Source organism: Barbus barbus (assembly GCF_936440315.1).
Source record: "Barbus barbus genome assembly, chromosome: 43".
Classification (NCBI taxonomy): domain Eukaryota; kingdom Metazoa; phylum Chordata; class Actinopteri; order Cypriniformes; family Cyprinidae; genus Barbus; species Barbus barbus.
Window position 1 is genome coordinate 6,844,696 of NC_136721.1, and position 16,359 is coordinate 6,861,054.

Genomic DNA, 16,359 nt, shown 5'->3' on the forward strand with positions numbered 1-16,359 from the left:
GTCTCAAGTCATTTGACACCTATGGACCAGTGAGTTGGGGATAAACTACTGATAGGGGAACCTATGAGTAAGTCTTCACCCCGAAGCCTGTTGCACTTCGGTTCTTCCCTGGGCTCCTCATTGGTCTGCGCGTCATAGTCTGTCTCTGTAGTAGGTGTGTGAACTTTACTATGCGACATCTCCATCCTCTAATGGAACATCAGTCATAACAAACATCATAACCCAGAGAGGATAGGTGAGTGACTGGAGTGTGCTGTAGTACAGCTTTGAAGGCTGTGAGTGTACTTAGCTAGCATTCTCTCAATGGAAGGAAATGACAGTCACCTTCCTGTAGTTTAATTTAAAAAGGCTGTACATCTTTGCTGTATATTACTGGTGAAGTTAAGCACTCACAGCCCTAACAGTTAAAGCCCGGTACACACCAAGCCGATGATCGGACGTCGGGCAGTTTTTGTTCGTCGGCCGACTAAGTTTTCTCAGTGTGTTCCACGCCGTCGTCTGAAGTCGGTCCTCGTTGCCTTTTTTTCGGCGTCGGAGCTTGTCGGTCAGTCGGACCATCTGATCATTCTGATTGGCTGTTCAGCTGGCGAACCAATGCGTGAGAAAGGCACAGAACGGACGTGCTACTTGACCGTCGTGTGTCGAGCATCGGCTTGGTATGTCAGGGCAACTTTGGACCCAGACGCTGCCGACGTGAGCCGACCCAGCAGTTTGCTTTTGTCGACACTAGTTTGTCGGTGTCGGTTTGGTGTGTACCAGGCTTAACACCTGAGCAAGCTGCTCCAACAGTTCGGTGAAGTGGGGAGGGGCTGCTTCAGAGTACTAAGTAGACTGAGTAGGAGTTGAGTAAAGCTGTTAATTTCTCCTAATGTCTTTTTGCTTTTCCTACACTCTTTCATCCAGTGTCCAGTTTTACCACAGTAATGACAACTGCCCTCCCTCTTTTACATTTACGTTTCTGGCAGTTCTCTGTATTGACCTTAAAGGATGCAGCTGCAATCTTTACTCTGGCTTTAACATCAGAGTCTCTTTTCCAAATAGCTAACCTGTCCAAGTTGTTTGGCAGGCTTCCAGTGGACCATGTGAGATCTAAGAATAGCAAAGCAGATCTGTACTCGAATAAAAGGCCATCAAACCATGTTCGAACTAGTGGTCCTGTACCTTCTCTGGAGTGTCAGCTATTCCACTGTATGCTGCAGCTGACTAACAAAACCTTTCAGTGTATTCACTCACAGTTTCTTCTTTCCCTTGCACACAGTTAGTGATTCTGGACCAGTCTATTTAGTGATTCTGGACCAGTCTATTTTGGGTCCCATCATATTCTTTAGAATTTTCAAAACACCTTCTCTCAAATCGCCTTTACTGGCATGTTGTAGTTCAGAAGTAACAGCAGACTCAAATCTGTTGAATTCAGATTCAGTTAGAATTTGTGACATCAGTTGTGTGACTTCGGCTAACGACATGTCGTAGAGACGCATTTTGCTGATCAATTCTCTTCTAAATTCAGAAAAATTTGTGCGTGCTGAGGGTAAGCTCTGGGACAGTCTCTCTATATCTTTAGGTCCTAGCGCTTTGGCAACAGTTTGTACTTGGGACAACATTAGAGTTGGGAGGAACACTTTAAATTCCCTGAGATCTTCTCCTAGCTTCACTGAATCTACAGGCACATCAGTTACTGATTGGATGGTTACATCGGTTTCAAAGAAAGCTTGTATGTCAGGATAATTGTTATCAGGATGACTAACTTCTTCCACATCAGTTTTTGCTGAAGCTTTGTTGCGGTTCAATTTCTTAGTTAAAGAGGATACTCTAGCAACTTTAACAGAATCGTTCATCTGACGTCATCGTTACCATAAATGCTAAATACAATTTTATTTTTTATATTTATATTAATTTATATTTTACAATAGTTTTCCAGGTGATTGTATATAAGGACAAGACAGATTTTTTAATTTGTAATCCCACACGGTATCCCCTCCATGCTCTTGAAACTGTGCTGGGAAACACCAAACCTCCTTGCAATGGAAGACTACCTGTGTAACATGATTGGGTTTCAGATACTGCCTCATGCTACAAAGAGTGAAAAGAAACCAAACAAAACAAAACAAAACCAGAGACAAATCAGTCAGGAAGGATAAGGAGAGAGTAGTTATCTGTAGCCTCCACCTGCTAAACCATTCCCTTTTTGAAGGGTGTCTTGCTGTTGCCTCTTGAGTGCACCTATTGTCACTTTCAATTGAACCAAAGCAGGTGAAACATTCACAATCACTTATGCTTCCAAAGTAAACTGCACAGAATTGCACTTGATCGGAAACAACAGTATTGTGTTTTGCGTTGAAAAGTAGGCTTACTAAATACACCAAGTACCTTAAAATAGGTTAAAAGAAAATGAATGGATTCACCTTGATTCACCCAAGTGATTAAATGTTTGTTATCTTTACATGTGATCTCAGACTAGAAATTATCGAGAAAATCCCAATTTGTAGGGCATCCAGTGAGTAAATAACCACTGACCCCATTAGTGAATTAAATCATTCCACTTGATCTTCAGACAGATTATCAGGCGTAGATGCTGCATTTATCAACCCCAATTAATTTAATCCTGATGGCAAGAGCAAAACAATCACTGAACTCCTAAATTAAATAACTTATTCTCTCAAACTGAATAATGCTTCTAAAGCCTCTAGCAAGAATGGAAAGTAGATACAGAAATAAACCAGTGAATAGAATCACATTAAGAAAATTCATTTATTGCATTACAATTAAAAAGAGAACAATATTTGATGCCTATTGTGGAAGTCCAAAACCTAAATTTGTCAAGTTTTTGTAAAAGCTTTAGGTAAACAAAAATTAAGTGAGCTAATTCTTTTCGACTGACTAGAATAAGACTTATTATATAGAAGGGATGAAGAGACTTTTTGGTTGTTTTCAGGATCCAGATTGTCCTGACATTTACATGAGGAAAAATTACCTGTAAGTCGAAGCTTTTGTTATGGAGAGTTATATGAATTTTATTTGGTATAAAAATCTCTCAAGACACCAAAAATGACTCAGTGGATGAAGGCATTGACCAGTTCACATTCTCTCAACTGGATTGATACCCAGAATATCAAAACCTTTGGCCATCACTGCTGCGGTGGCTTCACAGAGGAGCATCCGCCACATGTTGACTTTGACCACTTCCCCTGAGAAAAACGATGAAGAGCATTAGTTAAGCGGCCCATTTGCAAAGAAGCAGGATCATTTCAATCAAATCCAGGACATTCTTCCATGTCTTGGTCATTAAAGGTAATTTATTTAAGTGAATTTTTTGTTATCTTAAAACATTCTTTCTCCTAGTTTAATGTGAGATGCATAAATATATGGAAGCCCGTTTCTGCCACTGAATAAAAAATGAAAAAAAGGTTATTGCGACTTTTTCTCTCACAATTCTGACCTTTTTTCACAAAACTGTGAGATGTAAACTCGCAATTGTGAGTTATAAAGACAGAATTGCGAGATATAAACTCACAATTCTGACTTTTTTTGCTCAGAATTATAAATATAAACAGATATAAACTCACAATTGCAAGTTATATAGTCAGAATTACTATTTATAAAGTCACAATTGCGAGATAAAAACTCACATTTCTGACTTTTTCTCGCATTTGCGAGTTTATCTCTCACAAATTTGAAATTTTTTCTCGCAATTACCTTTTTTATTTTTTATTCAGTGGCGGAAACGGCCTTCCATATTAGGGATGTACCCGAATAGCGAATACATATTCGGAAAGGCGGAACAAATAATGCATTCTACGGAGCCACAAAAGGGACATGGTTAGCCGCTTGCTAGCAGTAGCCTGTTACATTACAGTACATAAAATTTCACTTGCCACAAACAGAGAGAGGTAAGGAGATAGGACGATGTCGAATGATTTGCAGATCCTGAGCACCACTGACAAACATCTAATCTGGTGAAATGTGTGGTAAGTAGTGCCGCTCTGTAGTAGATTAGGCTGCGTGTGATCACGAATCTCAAAAGTGAAAGCAAAAAGCAAACGCACGTTCATAAGTGATTTCAATGTCCCACATATTAATAACGGCTCCCTGAAAGCACTGAAATATATTTTTCTCGTGTATCTCGTATTTATTCCCTTTACGGTTGCCGTAGTACACATCATTACCTTTCCATACCGTATTCAGATTCGGGTACATCCCTATTCCATATAAATAACCCATTAAACAGTTTAGGAAACTTGTTTGAAAATGGTCATTATTTTTGCATTTGTTGCTGTTGAAGCTGTTTACCTTTAAAACCATGAACCTTTAAATCACTGTGCTTAAAACTAAAGAATCATAAAAGAAACCCTAAAAGTCCCATAAGCAAAGCCTTTTTCAAACTCTCCAGTACATAAGACTAAAGAGGCTGTACAATTCAAAAGACAGTAGCTTCATCAGTGCCTAAGTAACTAGTTTTTAATGAGACATTAGAATGGGGGGGGGGGGGGGGCAACGGGATTTTCAAAGGGATTTTGTGATATTCTCCTAGATTAGATCTCCCCGTTCAAATGAATCATTTGTTGTTCATTAACAAGTAAAATCGCACACATCTAAATTACAGCTCTTCTATTTAGCATCTTTCATTACATTAAAAGTTTATACTGACTTGTGACTTGAAACTAAATGTATTTCTGGACCGATTACACCCCTGACACATCTGCTAAAGTGCAAAAACCACAACAACTTAAATTTATTTCAGACCTGCCAACCTTGTACAATTTTTTTGGAGTACCATCAGGTTGGGGGGTATTGCAAGATTTCATTGCAAGGGCCCACGGTTCAGTAAATATCTGTTTTTAACCACAGTTTTCAGTTTAGTTCTATTTTGCTATTTTTAAATGCTAAAAAAAAAAAAAGTGAACTCCAGTACACTTATGTATACTGTAGAAAAACATGGATTATCATATGTCTACTTCAAATTTCTTTTGAGAGAAGTATTATTTTTATGGATTGGCCATTATTTTGTGGGTTGAACTAGGGATGCGCGGTATACCGATACTGGAAAAATACCGGTATATATTATATTTCAAACTATACAATATCATAATTTTGCTCAATTCGGTATTTCATACGCTGTTGTTGTGAAGTGAACCAGTAGGTGGCAGTGCTTCCCAAATTGCTGCGCAACCAGTAAATGTGACAACAGAACAACGCGATGGATCAAACAATCAATGCACCTGAAATTAATAAATAAAGAGAACAGTAGAAGTGAAATATGGCATTACTTTGCATACAAAACAGATGACAAAGGTGAACGAACTGACCTTACTGCACCAGTATGCAAGCGTTGCTATAAGCATTTATCGCTTGCGCATCCTGATCTTTTCTGAGAATTAAGAGATCGACAGTTGAGTGCATCATTCATAAATTCAGATTTAATTTTAACTTTTATTTACAACTGATCAATGCACATAGGCCTACATAAGATGTGATACAGTAACAACGAAAGCTCAAATGTGCATGTTTGACATGCTAGAACCAGTGAAGTTTTGGTCAAGTAATATATGCTTTTGCATTTCATACAATCAAATATTAAAGTGCATATTGCAGGTTAAAAAAAATGTTCAAATGAATATATAACCTTGTATGAAAATACCATATGAACCGTTAATGCAGGATTTGAAAATGTTTTACAAGATGCGAGGGCACAACTGGTGGTGGTTGAGGAGAGACCCCCCCCACATGATTATAAAGCGCTTTGGGTGTATAGCAATACACAAAGCGCTATATAAATGCATCATTCATTCATTCACAAATTTAGATGAAAAAGTGACCCTTTCCTTGACAGTTCTCAAAAAACACTTTTTTTCAACATCGTGTCATATTACGTCACATAAGGGAGTCGTGTGCCGCACTCTGCTTTCAGCGCGCGCGAGTCAGTGTGTTTTCGGTAGTTATTTTTATTTCAATTTATCATTGTCATGGTAAATTATTGTGTTTGTGGAGGTTGCACAAACTCCAGCCTGTCAGGACAGGTTTCCTAACAAGAAATAGGACGGTATCTTTCCACAGGTTTCCTAACAAGAAATAGGACGGTATCTTCCGGGCCTCGGTGCGTTAGTGCAGTTGAAGAGACTGGACTTCACTAATGCATCTGCTTCAAACACCGCGTGGTGTGTAACTTAACAATCACTTTACACCGGAGGATTATCATACAGGCGATATGAGTTTCACATGAAATGCTGAAGCAAGAATTTAGTGAGACTCGGTGCAGTTCCTTCGGTGCACACAGCACCTTCATCGGGTCCCGGTCCGCCTGTGTTCGGCCGCCGGCGGGAGACATAATGCTCACGGATCCGGCAGAGATGCAGCTCCACAAAAATGTCAACTGTGCATTTTTTTTTTCATTTGTTAACTACCAAATCAGTGAACATAATTATTTAAATAATGAGCCACAACGAGATGTGTATAAGTAGTTGTAAAGCACAGCAGCTAGGTTATAAGCTTTTGCAATATTGTTATATATTTAAAACAGTGTAAAAACATTACCGTATGAAGGCATAACTGGTAAGTTAACCTCATTTTGCTAATATTATTACCATCAAATCTAGTGACAGCTTAGTGACATTGTTTGCACAGCTAATTGGTAATTTTTTGTCATGTTGTGTGTTTTTAAGGCTTTGGGAGATGGGAGTGTGAAGATCTGGAGCAGAGGAGGCCAGCTGTTATGAACCACCTCTACTGGACCACAGCTTCCACTCCTAATGGAGACGCAGAAGTGATGGAGGCCAAGTGGAAAAGCATGGTCAGCAGAGAATGTGATCTAAACTTGTGTTTGCTTCTCCCAGCATGTGCCGTCTGAGAGAGGAATACTGCAGGTCACCACAGGCTCCACAAGAACACAGCACTGTCATGTCCACTACACCTGCTCCTCTTTCCAGATCCCTCCAGTCAGAGGATCAACATGATGAGGCTGTTGGTGTATATCTAGCACAGCCTTCACCATTTAACACACTTTATCAACACATTAGTGTGATACCCAGACTGAAAGATTGTTAAATGTTTTTAAATGGGTCAGATGGTACTTCTTTTGGTAGTATATGTTTGGTACATCTACATATATATATATATTAACAGTTGAAATGTTTTGTTTTGAGTTGGGTATTAACAGTGCTATGAAATAATATTTATGATTTAGTGCTGTATAAATAAAACTGAATTGAATTAACCATAAATGCAGATCTGCTTGATTGTGATTTATTTTTTATTGATTGTCAACTAAATGGGGCCATTCAAAACCTTTATAAAGTCCTCCTTCCTCTGTAAACTATCTTCTAATGGCTGATACAACACATGCAGGTAAGAGCTGCCCAGAACACCATAGGCCCAGCGGACAACTTGTCTGTATGCTGTCATTATTGATTGTGTTATACTAATGGCATCAAAAAGTTACTTATAGGTAGTCATGACCTAAATAGAGTTAACTTGTAATTGAGAATCAAAATTATTCAGACTGTTTTAATATTAAAATCTTTAACTATGTATTTATACATGTATACAAGTATTTAGCTTAGAGTAATAAATGATTTCTGCCTTAAAACATGTGTCTGCTGGCCTGGAGAGTGCATAGAGGCTATCTGTAGCACATAGGGGTTCAGACAGCAAGCCTCAAAGCCTGGTTGTAGAGTCAGACACTGCACATCAAGTGTAGGGGTCACATTCTCCACTAAGACCCAGTATGTAACGTATCTAACTCCCTGCAGCACTGACTTTCCTCAGCTGTGACCATGGCCTTGCATTTCCCACACAAGCACCTATGAATCAAAAATGTGTTTATATCTCTCTCCTGCAGTGATAAAAACCACTATCACGTAACGTTAGTGACACATTATTAACAAGTGTGACACGCCTGATCAACGCTTATTAGTTTCTATTACTGGTAAGTATCAATACTCAGATGACCAATACTAGCATTGCTATTGACTGATTACATTAGCTAACGTGTGTATATCTGTAAGCTAACACTGATCTCTCACCAAACACCTGCCCTGTTCTCCTCACATCAACTCAATTTGTCTTCTCTGACCGTTGTTCTGTCTAATCCTGGCCTGTCCTGCTCTCTTGGCTGCATAGCAGGTTCATGATTGTATCTGTGGTCCGTCATACGAGTGTAAATACACATTTAAAATTTCCTCAGCGTCCGAACTGTCATTGAAATCCATTGTTTTCCTGTGGTTTCTTTCCCTTTTGATGCGTCACTTCCGGTTTTGGCGCGTTTCAGATGCGGAAGTAAAATTATCTCACAAAAACGACTCCAGAAGCCTTAATAGCATATTTTAAAGAAAATCTAGTTCCTACAGTATTTTTCTATACATCGACTCACTGGAGTCTCTAACCTGCAATATGCCCTTTAATTGAATTTGAATTAAGCATGTTTGCTATATTAATGTTAATATCAATAATATAAAGGGAATGTTTCTGCCCCACTGCCGACCTCTAATATGAAGCAGCCGAGAGAGCGAGATTTATATTTAATGCTTTTTCTTTGATTATCTGAGGCTGAAATCTGAAATCAATCTGAGAGGGAGAAATAATAACGTGATTTTAAATATTACTTTGACTGTTAGAATAACACTTTACAATAAAGCAAAATTTGTTGCATTAACTGCATTACTTTAGTTGTATTTCTTTTTTTTTTTTTCAAATTCAGTCAAAATGTAACCTATGTTCTGGGTAGGTTTTTTGTTACAGTTTGATACAAAGGTATTAAGATATGAATCTGTTTTTATTATTATTTTAATAAAATTGTTTTCAATTCACTTATCTTTTGAGGCTGGTTATTTGTTACCTATGGTATCGATTTCGTATCGATACCAAGGTATTATATTCTGGTATCGTACAAAAGCCAAAATTATGGTATAGAGCAATCCCTAGTATGAACATGTAATTTCTGTTTCAAACTGTACGAACATGATGACCATGTCACACTGTGGGATCTCAGTTGTCATTAATGTCAGACTGCGCGACAGTCAAGATGCGTTAAAAACGGGTGCGTGCAAGAAAAGTTGTCCAGAGTTTTACATTATCAACCCATACAACGTTCAGTGACTGCAAGCTGCATTACATGCGGGGCTGAAATGTTGGCTATCATGAAAAGCATATGAATGGCAGCAATAGCGGGCCGCTATTAGCAGCATATTTAAGAAGAATAGTATAAGCAACTGTACAGGAGTTTATGTTGGTTAGAAGAAATCTCTAGCATTAATTCTGATCACGACTTGCCTTGAAAAAATTAAGACAGTTTGACGCTCATTGTAGAAGTCGTCACACTGCAGGACAGTGTGGCAAACCTTCTGACACTGCCAAAATTTCGTCTGAGGTCAAATTTAATGTCGGTGAACATGTCAAACTAACGATCACAGATTTTGAAAAACCAAACCAAGACTACAGATTTTAACCTAGGATTATAGGAATCTTTTAAGATTTTTAAAATTTGTCTCAGATGACCAAATCGTAGCAAAAATCGCACCATCGTTAATCAACATAGCCTTTATTATGGTATAGAATATATTTCTGCCTCATTCTGTGATAAGAAGCCACATTAGATCAGGAAGGAAATTATTTTAAACATTTGTCTGATGTTGTGGAGTAAAAGCATGTTATATTTTTCTTTTTTGTGAAACAATAGGTTTAGAAACGCTCCGCATTACAAGTCATCACAAGGGAAGATGCTCGGCGTGTATTGCTTTTTCAGATGCACGCGTTTCCTCATCTCAGTGCACAGACTTCATGGACACACAGAGCAAGCTTTGAGAAAAAATTATTTAAATGCACACCGAAAAAAAAAAAAAAAAAACTCTGATTGTTGAACATCTTTTTCTGTTGCTTGTTTTAAATACTGTGCGTGGACAGAGCCGTCAACAGGTTTTTGCGCAGTTTAGAGTGACAAATCGTACCAGCTTACTTTGAGGTCAAAATGCATACAGGTTGGCAGGTCTGTTATTTATCCATTATCCACGTTAAACATTATCCATGTTATTTATTTGACCTCATAACTATTAACATTTTGGGTACTGAGCAGGTTTTTCTTTCTTCATTAGAGGGACCCACCTGTCTGCCGGTCCTTCTCCACACAGTAGCAGTTGTCGTAGAACTCTGTGAAGGTGGTGGCCAGCTCATAGAGGTAGTCACACAATGTGTGAAGCAACAGGTCATCTGTGATCTTCTGAAGAATCTCAGGGAAGCGCAGGATGCACTTACCCAGTTTCCACTCTTTCTCATGGTCCAGCAGGACCTCAGTGGTCTCAGCTGCTGTGCGCAAGGTGGCCTCCTGGATGTTAGCCAGTCTAGCGATAGACCTGGAGAGAAATGGAAGAAGAATGGGTGTTATTGTACATACAGTGTTTCTCATACATTGATTTATTTGTGGCGGCCCGCCATAATGAGGGCGTCCTCAGCCAACGCCCAAGACCTCACTTCAAAGACTACTGAACTCTCAACCAATCAGTAACTTCGGGGAACCCCCTTGTCTGCAAGGAGACACAAAGGAAAACCCGTAGCACAGGCAATGCAAGCAAGCACACCTCCAGATTCAAACTGAATCAGGTGCATTTAATATAAATTTTAGCCTCATTGAGAAACTCAAAGCGAGGGTTAAATAAGTGATTGATGGTTGTTCAGGTCTATGCAATTGAACATATTGCTGTAAACTTGGGATATCACATTTCCATTCTCTTAAACTCATCCTTTCCTCACTTTCTCTCTTCCTGCAACGTGTGAATGTGTGAATGCTTGTGTTCATATGTTAGATTAGTTTATGTCTTAGGTTTATATAAATAAAATCTGATTTATATTGAAAGAGAAGTATCTTGTGTTTTCTGCTCATAAGTTAATGTCTTAATCTGCCGATCTTGTTACAATGCTGTTTAATAGTGTTTTCACTATATTTGGATTTTAATATCCAGTGCAGAGTTTGTTATACGGCTCGTTCAGTGAATCGCCGTAACACTGAATCTGTTCAAATCCCTATAAAATCATAAATGATTCCCTTTGAGCTAAATTAAACTATTTCTTTAAATTACATATTAATATTATAAATGTATTACCCCTACATCTGTCACAAACATACACAGGTGAAGATGGGTCAATACTTAATTATAGACAATATAGGACATAAGAAAGCCATTCAATGTGTTTAAATAAATCTATCATTGAAGTTATGACAGCTGTTCAAATGTTTATATTTCAACAACAAATTGGAGTAGAAACATTATTAGTTCATTAAATATAAAAAATTGCTTATGTGAAATTTAAATGTTTCTATGCAACGTGTAGGCCAATAAAATTGTTGATTATTATTAAAGGTGACATGAAAATCTGACTTTTTCCGTGTTTAAGTGCTGTAATCGGGTCCCTGGTGCTACCAACCCAAGAAAGATGAAAAAGATTAACCCAGTAATTTTTATTTTACATTTTTTTGGTAAGCCTTTCTCTGCAAGCTTGTGAAAAACCAGGCACGTCAGATTTCGCACCCCCCATGACGGAGAGGGGATCTTAATGTAATATTACCGACCCTTAATCTGCACGTTTCCACCCACGGCACCGCCATTGTGTTTTCGGAAACGACAACGGTGTACCAGTTCTAATGCCATGGCAAGAGTTCAAGTAAATCATGCTAACTATTCTGTCTTTGGCGGCACTGACAAGCACAGAACACTGTTTAAAGTCCCAGCCTCAGAGAAGACAAGGGAGCAGTGGATTTACTGATTTATTTACTGTATATTACGCTGCTGCCACACAGAACTAATATAAGGATGCAATTTCTTTCCCAGCTGTTTACCTTCACAGACATAAACGACTGTTTTTATAACTTATGTTTTTAATGTAAACTTGTGTGTATCTGACAGTTTAAGAGATGAAAGAGAACTCCGTGTGCCTGCTTCGGCGTGCACTCAGAAAACCACATATCAGGCATATCAGTTCAAATTAATGTTTTAAAACTCATGATTTCAGTGTGATAGACATAATTAAAATCAAACACATTTTTGAGAGTAGAGTATCAGAGACTAGATGTAAAGGTACAGCCCTATTCTGAAAAAGGGGCGGGAAGCAGCAGCTCATTTGCATTTAAAAAGACATGCACAAAACCAGCGTGTTTCTGCTTCCACTCAAAATAGGCATTTTCAAAATGATATAACAAACGATCTGTGGGGTATTTTGAGCTGAAAATTCAGAGATACATTCTGGTAACACCCGAGACTTTGGCCTGAGGTGCGCATGGAGTAGACGTGTTTCATTGAGCTCCTACAAGCCAAGTTTTCAAGTTAGTGAAATTAGTTGTCGTCTTCATTTTTTACTCCGTATGCCTGTGTTGTGAACTTTTACTTAGCTTGTGACTATCACTTGGCCTACATTTTGCTACGGGAAAATGCCTTTAAAACCAGCGAAAAAAAAGCCTCAAAAAGCTCCTCAGCTGTCGACTAGCTGGGATGAAGCTAATCCTGCTGCTTGTCAAGCAATCTCCGACTTTTCCCACTGATGTGGGAAAAAATATCAAACAAGATTCTTTCAACAATAAATGAAAGGTTCGACAAGTTTGAGGAAGAATTTCAATCTCTACAATCGTCGGTACAGGAATTTGTGGAGAGAGTGGAGACTGTCGAATGTCAGGCACGGGACCATGATAACTGACTGTGCTCTCTCGAAGCGGCTTTGACTGATTTACAGAAGACGAATAAAGACCTCAAAGCAAAGGTCAACGACTTAGAAGGGCGATAAGTGACGTAACGATATCAAAATAATTGGTATGCCGGAGGGAGAGGAGAAAGGGAGACCGACTGAATTTGTTGCGGCATTGATCCCAAAACTACTCGGCGAGTCTCACTTTCAAGGACTGTTGGTAATCGACCGCGTTCACCGCGCTCTCAAACCAAGGCCTCCGGAGGGAGAGAGGCCCCGCATCATCATTGCACGAGTGCATTTCTTTCAAGAAAAAGAATCAATTCTTTGGCTTCATCGAGATCGCACCCTGGATTACAACGGCCACAAGGTGTATATCTTTCTGGATTATACCATAGAAGTGATGGAACAGCAAAGGTCATTCAGTGATATGATGCGTGAGTTGAGAGAGTTAAAGGTGACACACAGTCTCCGTTTCCCTGCACGCCTCCGGATTCAGCACAACAGACAGTTCAAGACCTTCACTAACCCTGCAGAGGCTGCCAAATTTGTGGAGACTAGGTTGAGGCAGGAGTAGAGAAATATGTGCAACACTGGTATCACATGATATCCTATGATATCCTATTGTTTTTGTTTTATTAAGAGTGTGTACAAAACCCATTTACATGGACGACGCTACTGTTAATATTTCTACAGTTTGAAATGTTTGTAACTTGGAAGGGGAGTTGAGTGGGATCGCCGGTATCGGAGAGACTGGAGTTGGATCCAATTATTACTTGCATGTGAGTAGTGTTCTCAGGTCGAAGAGGGGATGATGTGCTTCATGTCGATGTTTTTTGTTGGTTTGTTTGTTTGTTTTTTTCTGGAGTGCCTCATTTCAATATCTTATTTTATCTTTAACTGTTCCAGAGACTGATGACTAATATTAATAGGGAAGCTATTACATTGGCTTCTTGGAATGTAAGAGGGCTTGGTCATGTAATTAAATGGAGTAGAGTGTTTACACATTTGAAATCACTCAAGGCTGATATAATATTTCTTCAAGAAACCCACCTTAGTGTAACTCATCAATGTAGACTCAGGACCAACTGGATATCTCAGGTTTACCAGGCCCCATTCAATGCCAAATCTAGAGATGTAGCTATTATTTTTCGTAAGAATGTTCTTTTTCGACTTTCATCAATGGTTGCTGATCCTCACGGAAGATATATAATGGTATCGGGACATATTAATTCTCTCTCTATAATTTTGCTTAATAAATATGGCCCCAATTTTGATGATTCAGACTTTTTTCGCAAAATCTTTAGCATAATTCCGGATGCATCTCTACAAAGCTTATAATAGGTGGTGATTTTAATTGTTACTTAGATCCTTATATGGCTAGATTTTCTTCAAAACCACCACCTACAGTTATTTCAACACAAACGCTTCACAATTTAATAAAATCTAGAAATTTGGTTGATATTTGGAGACTTCAGCATCCAACAGACAGAGATTACTCATTTTACTCTCATGTTCACAAATCATACACTAGAATTGATTACTTTTTGGTAACTTGATGATGATGATTTCTAGTATTAGTAATACTAAATATCATGATATATTAATATCTGATCACAGCCCAGTTACGCTCCAACTTGAATGTATTTTGCCAAAGCGAAATTACTGTTGGCGTTTCAACCCAATGTTAATCAAAGATTCAACTTTTATCTCACATTTAACTGGAAAAATTCACAAGTTTTTTACAACTAATGATAATGGAGAGGTCTCAGATTCAATCCTATGGGATACTTTTAAAGCTGTAATGTGAGGTCATATCATATCATTCGAGTCATCCAAAACATTTTCTCTGAATAGTCGACTTCGGGAAATAGAGGAAACACTACCAGTATACGAACAACCATACAGTGTGTCACTTTCAAAGTCTGATTATAATAAAATTCTAAAATTAAAGAACAAGTATAATTCTATCTTGAATAGACAAATAAGTAACCTTCTCCTTAAACTTAAACGGAAAAATTTTGAGTTTGGAGATAAACCTGGAAGGTTGTGGGGAGAACAAGCCAAGAAAGCAATTCATATGATAAAATCAAAAACAGTAAGTTTAATAACTAATCCAAAAGAGATAAATTAATGTTTTAGGGAATTTTACTCAGAATTATATACCTCTAAAGTTAATTAAAATTAAATCTTCTAAAACTTAGTGAATCTTCTAAGTGACCGAATCAACTGCGGGCGGCAGAACCTTTTCCTATTTAACGCCAAAACTCAGGAACAATCTACCGAACACTGTTCGGGAGACAAGAATGGCATCTACGCTAATATTAGTCTGTTTCTTTCTTATTCCGAGATCACCGTAACCACCCGATCCAGTCTGTATCCAGATCAGATGGTGGATCAGCACCTAGAGATGACCTCTACTACCCTGAACATCAGCGGAGATCAGGACACCTAGATGAGCCCCAGAGACAGATCCCCATTGAGGACCTCGTCACCTAGACAGCCATCGGGAAAAGACCACAGGAACCAAATGAGTCCTTTACACAATCCGACTTTGCTTCAGTTGGAATTGAACTACTGGTTCGTCTGGCGAGAGGAGAACTGGCCCCCCGACTGAGCCTGGTTTCTCCCAAGATCTTTTTCTCCATTCTGACATCGATGGAGTTTTGGTTCCTTGCCGCTGTAGACTCTGGCTTGCTTAGTTGGGGACACTTCATTTCCAGCAACATCATCGACTTGATTGCACAGATACTATTTCAACTGAACTGGACGATGACATCATTGAATTCAATAATGAAATGCCTTTAACTGAAAATTGAGTATTTAATTTGGTCATTTTACATTTTTGACACTATTTTCCTATTGGAAAGTTGCTTTGACACAAACTGTATTGTTAAAAGAGCTATATAAATAAAGGTGACTTGACTTGACTTCTAGGTCTGAGCTAGAATCCGAACTCTCAATCGAAGATTTAATAAATGCAATTCATATTTTCCATCTGGAAAAGCTGCAGGCCCGGACGGGTTCGGCTGTGAATTTTTTAAAGCTTTCAGTAAGAGACTGGCCCCCTATATGCTGAGAATGCTACAGGATTCAATCCAGAAGAATAAACTTTTTGATTCTTTATATGATGCAAATATCTGTGTAGTTTTGAAAAAAAGGGAAACCTGAGACTGATCCGGCTAATTATAGACCCATTGCCCTCCTAAATTTTGATCAAAAAGTGTTGACTAAAATATTGGCATCCAGGTTAGCACAATACATCAACAATTATTCATCCTGACCAAACTGGGTTTATTCCAGGAAGGTTTTCATTCTGTAATGTCTGTCTACTTAATATTGTATATGTAAATCATCAACTAACTACCTCTACTAACAATTCTGTTGCTGTTATCTCACTAGATGCCCAAAAAGCCTTTCATCAGATTGAATGGCCATATATGTTTGAAGCACTAAAACAGTTTGGATTTGGGGATAGATTTATCAACTGGATCAAAAATGTTTACTTCCGTCCATCTTCATCTGTTCTGACCAATGGTATTAGATCCAGCTCTTTTGAACTGCAACGGGGTGTACAACAGGGTGATCCCTTATCACCTCTTCTTTTTAACATTGCACTTGAGCCATTAGCTGTAGCAATCAGAACCCATCCACATGTTCATGGTATCTCTCTGGGCAATACTGAAAGTCTGATCAGTTTAT

General features: G+C 38.5%; 1 protein-coding gene across 1 annotated transcript in view; it reads right to left on the bottom strand.

The window, feature by feature from the left end:
• Positions 1 to 2,726: 2,726 nt before the first annotated feature.
• Positions 2,727 to 16,359, bottom strand: part of rars1 (arginyl-tRNA synthetase 1) — an 87,500-nt gene continuing 73,867 nt past the window's right edge. Inside the window, exons 14-15 of the mRNA XM_079405583.1 lie at positions 10,090 to 10,337; positions 2,727 to 3,185 (exon numbers count right to left, since the gene is read on the bottom strand). Coding sequence (XP_079261709.1) covers positions 3,076 to 3,185; positions 10,090 to 10,337 — 358 coding nt within the window. The 3' untranslated portion in view covers positions 2,727 to 3,075. The remainder of the gene's footprint in view (positions 3,186 to 10,089; positions 10,338 to 16,359) is intronic.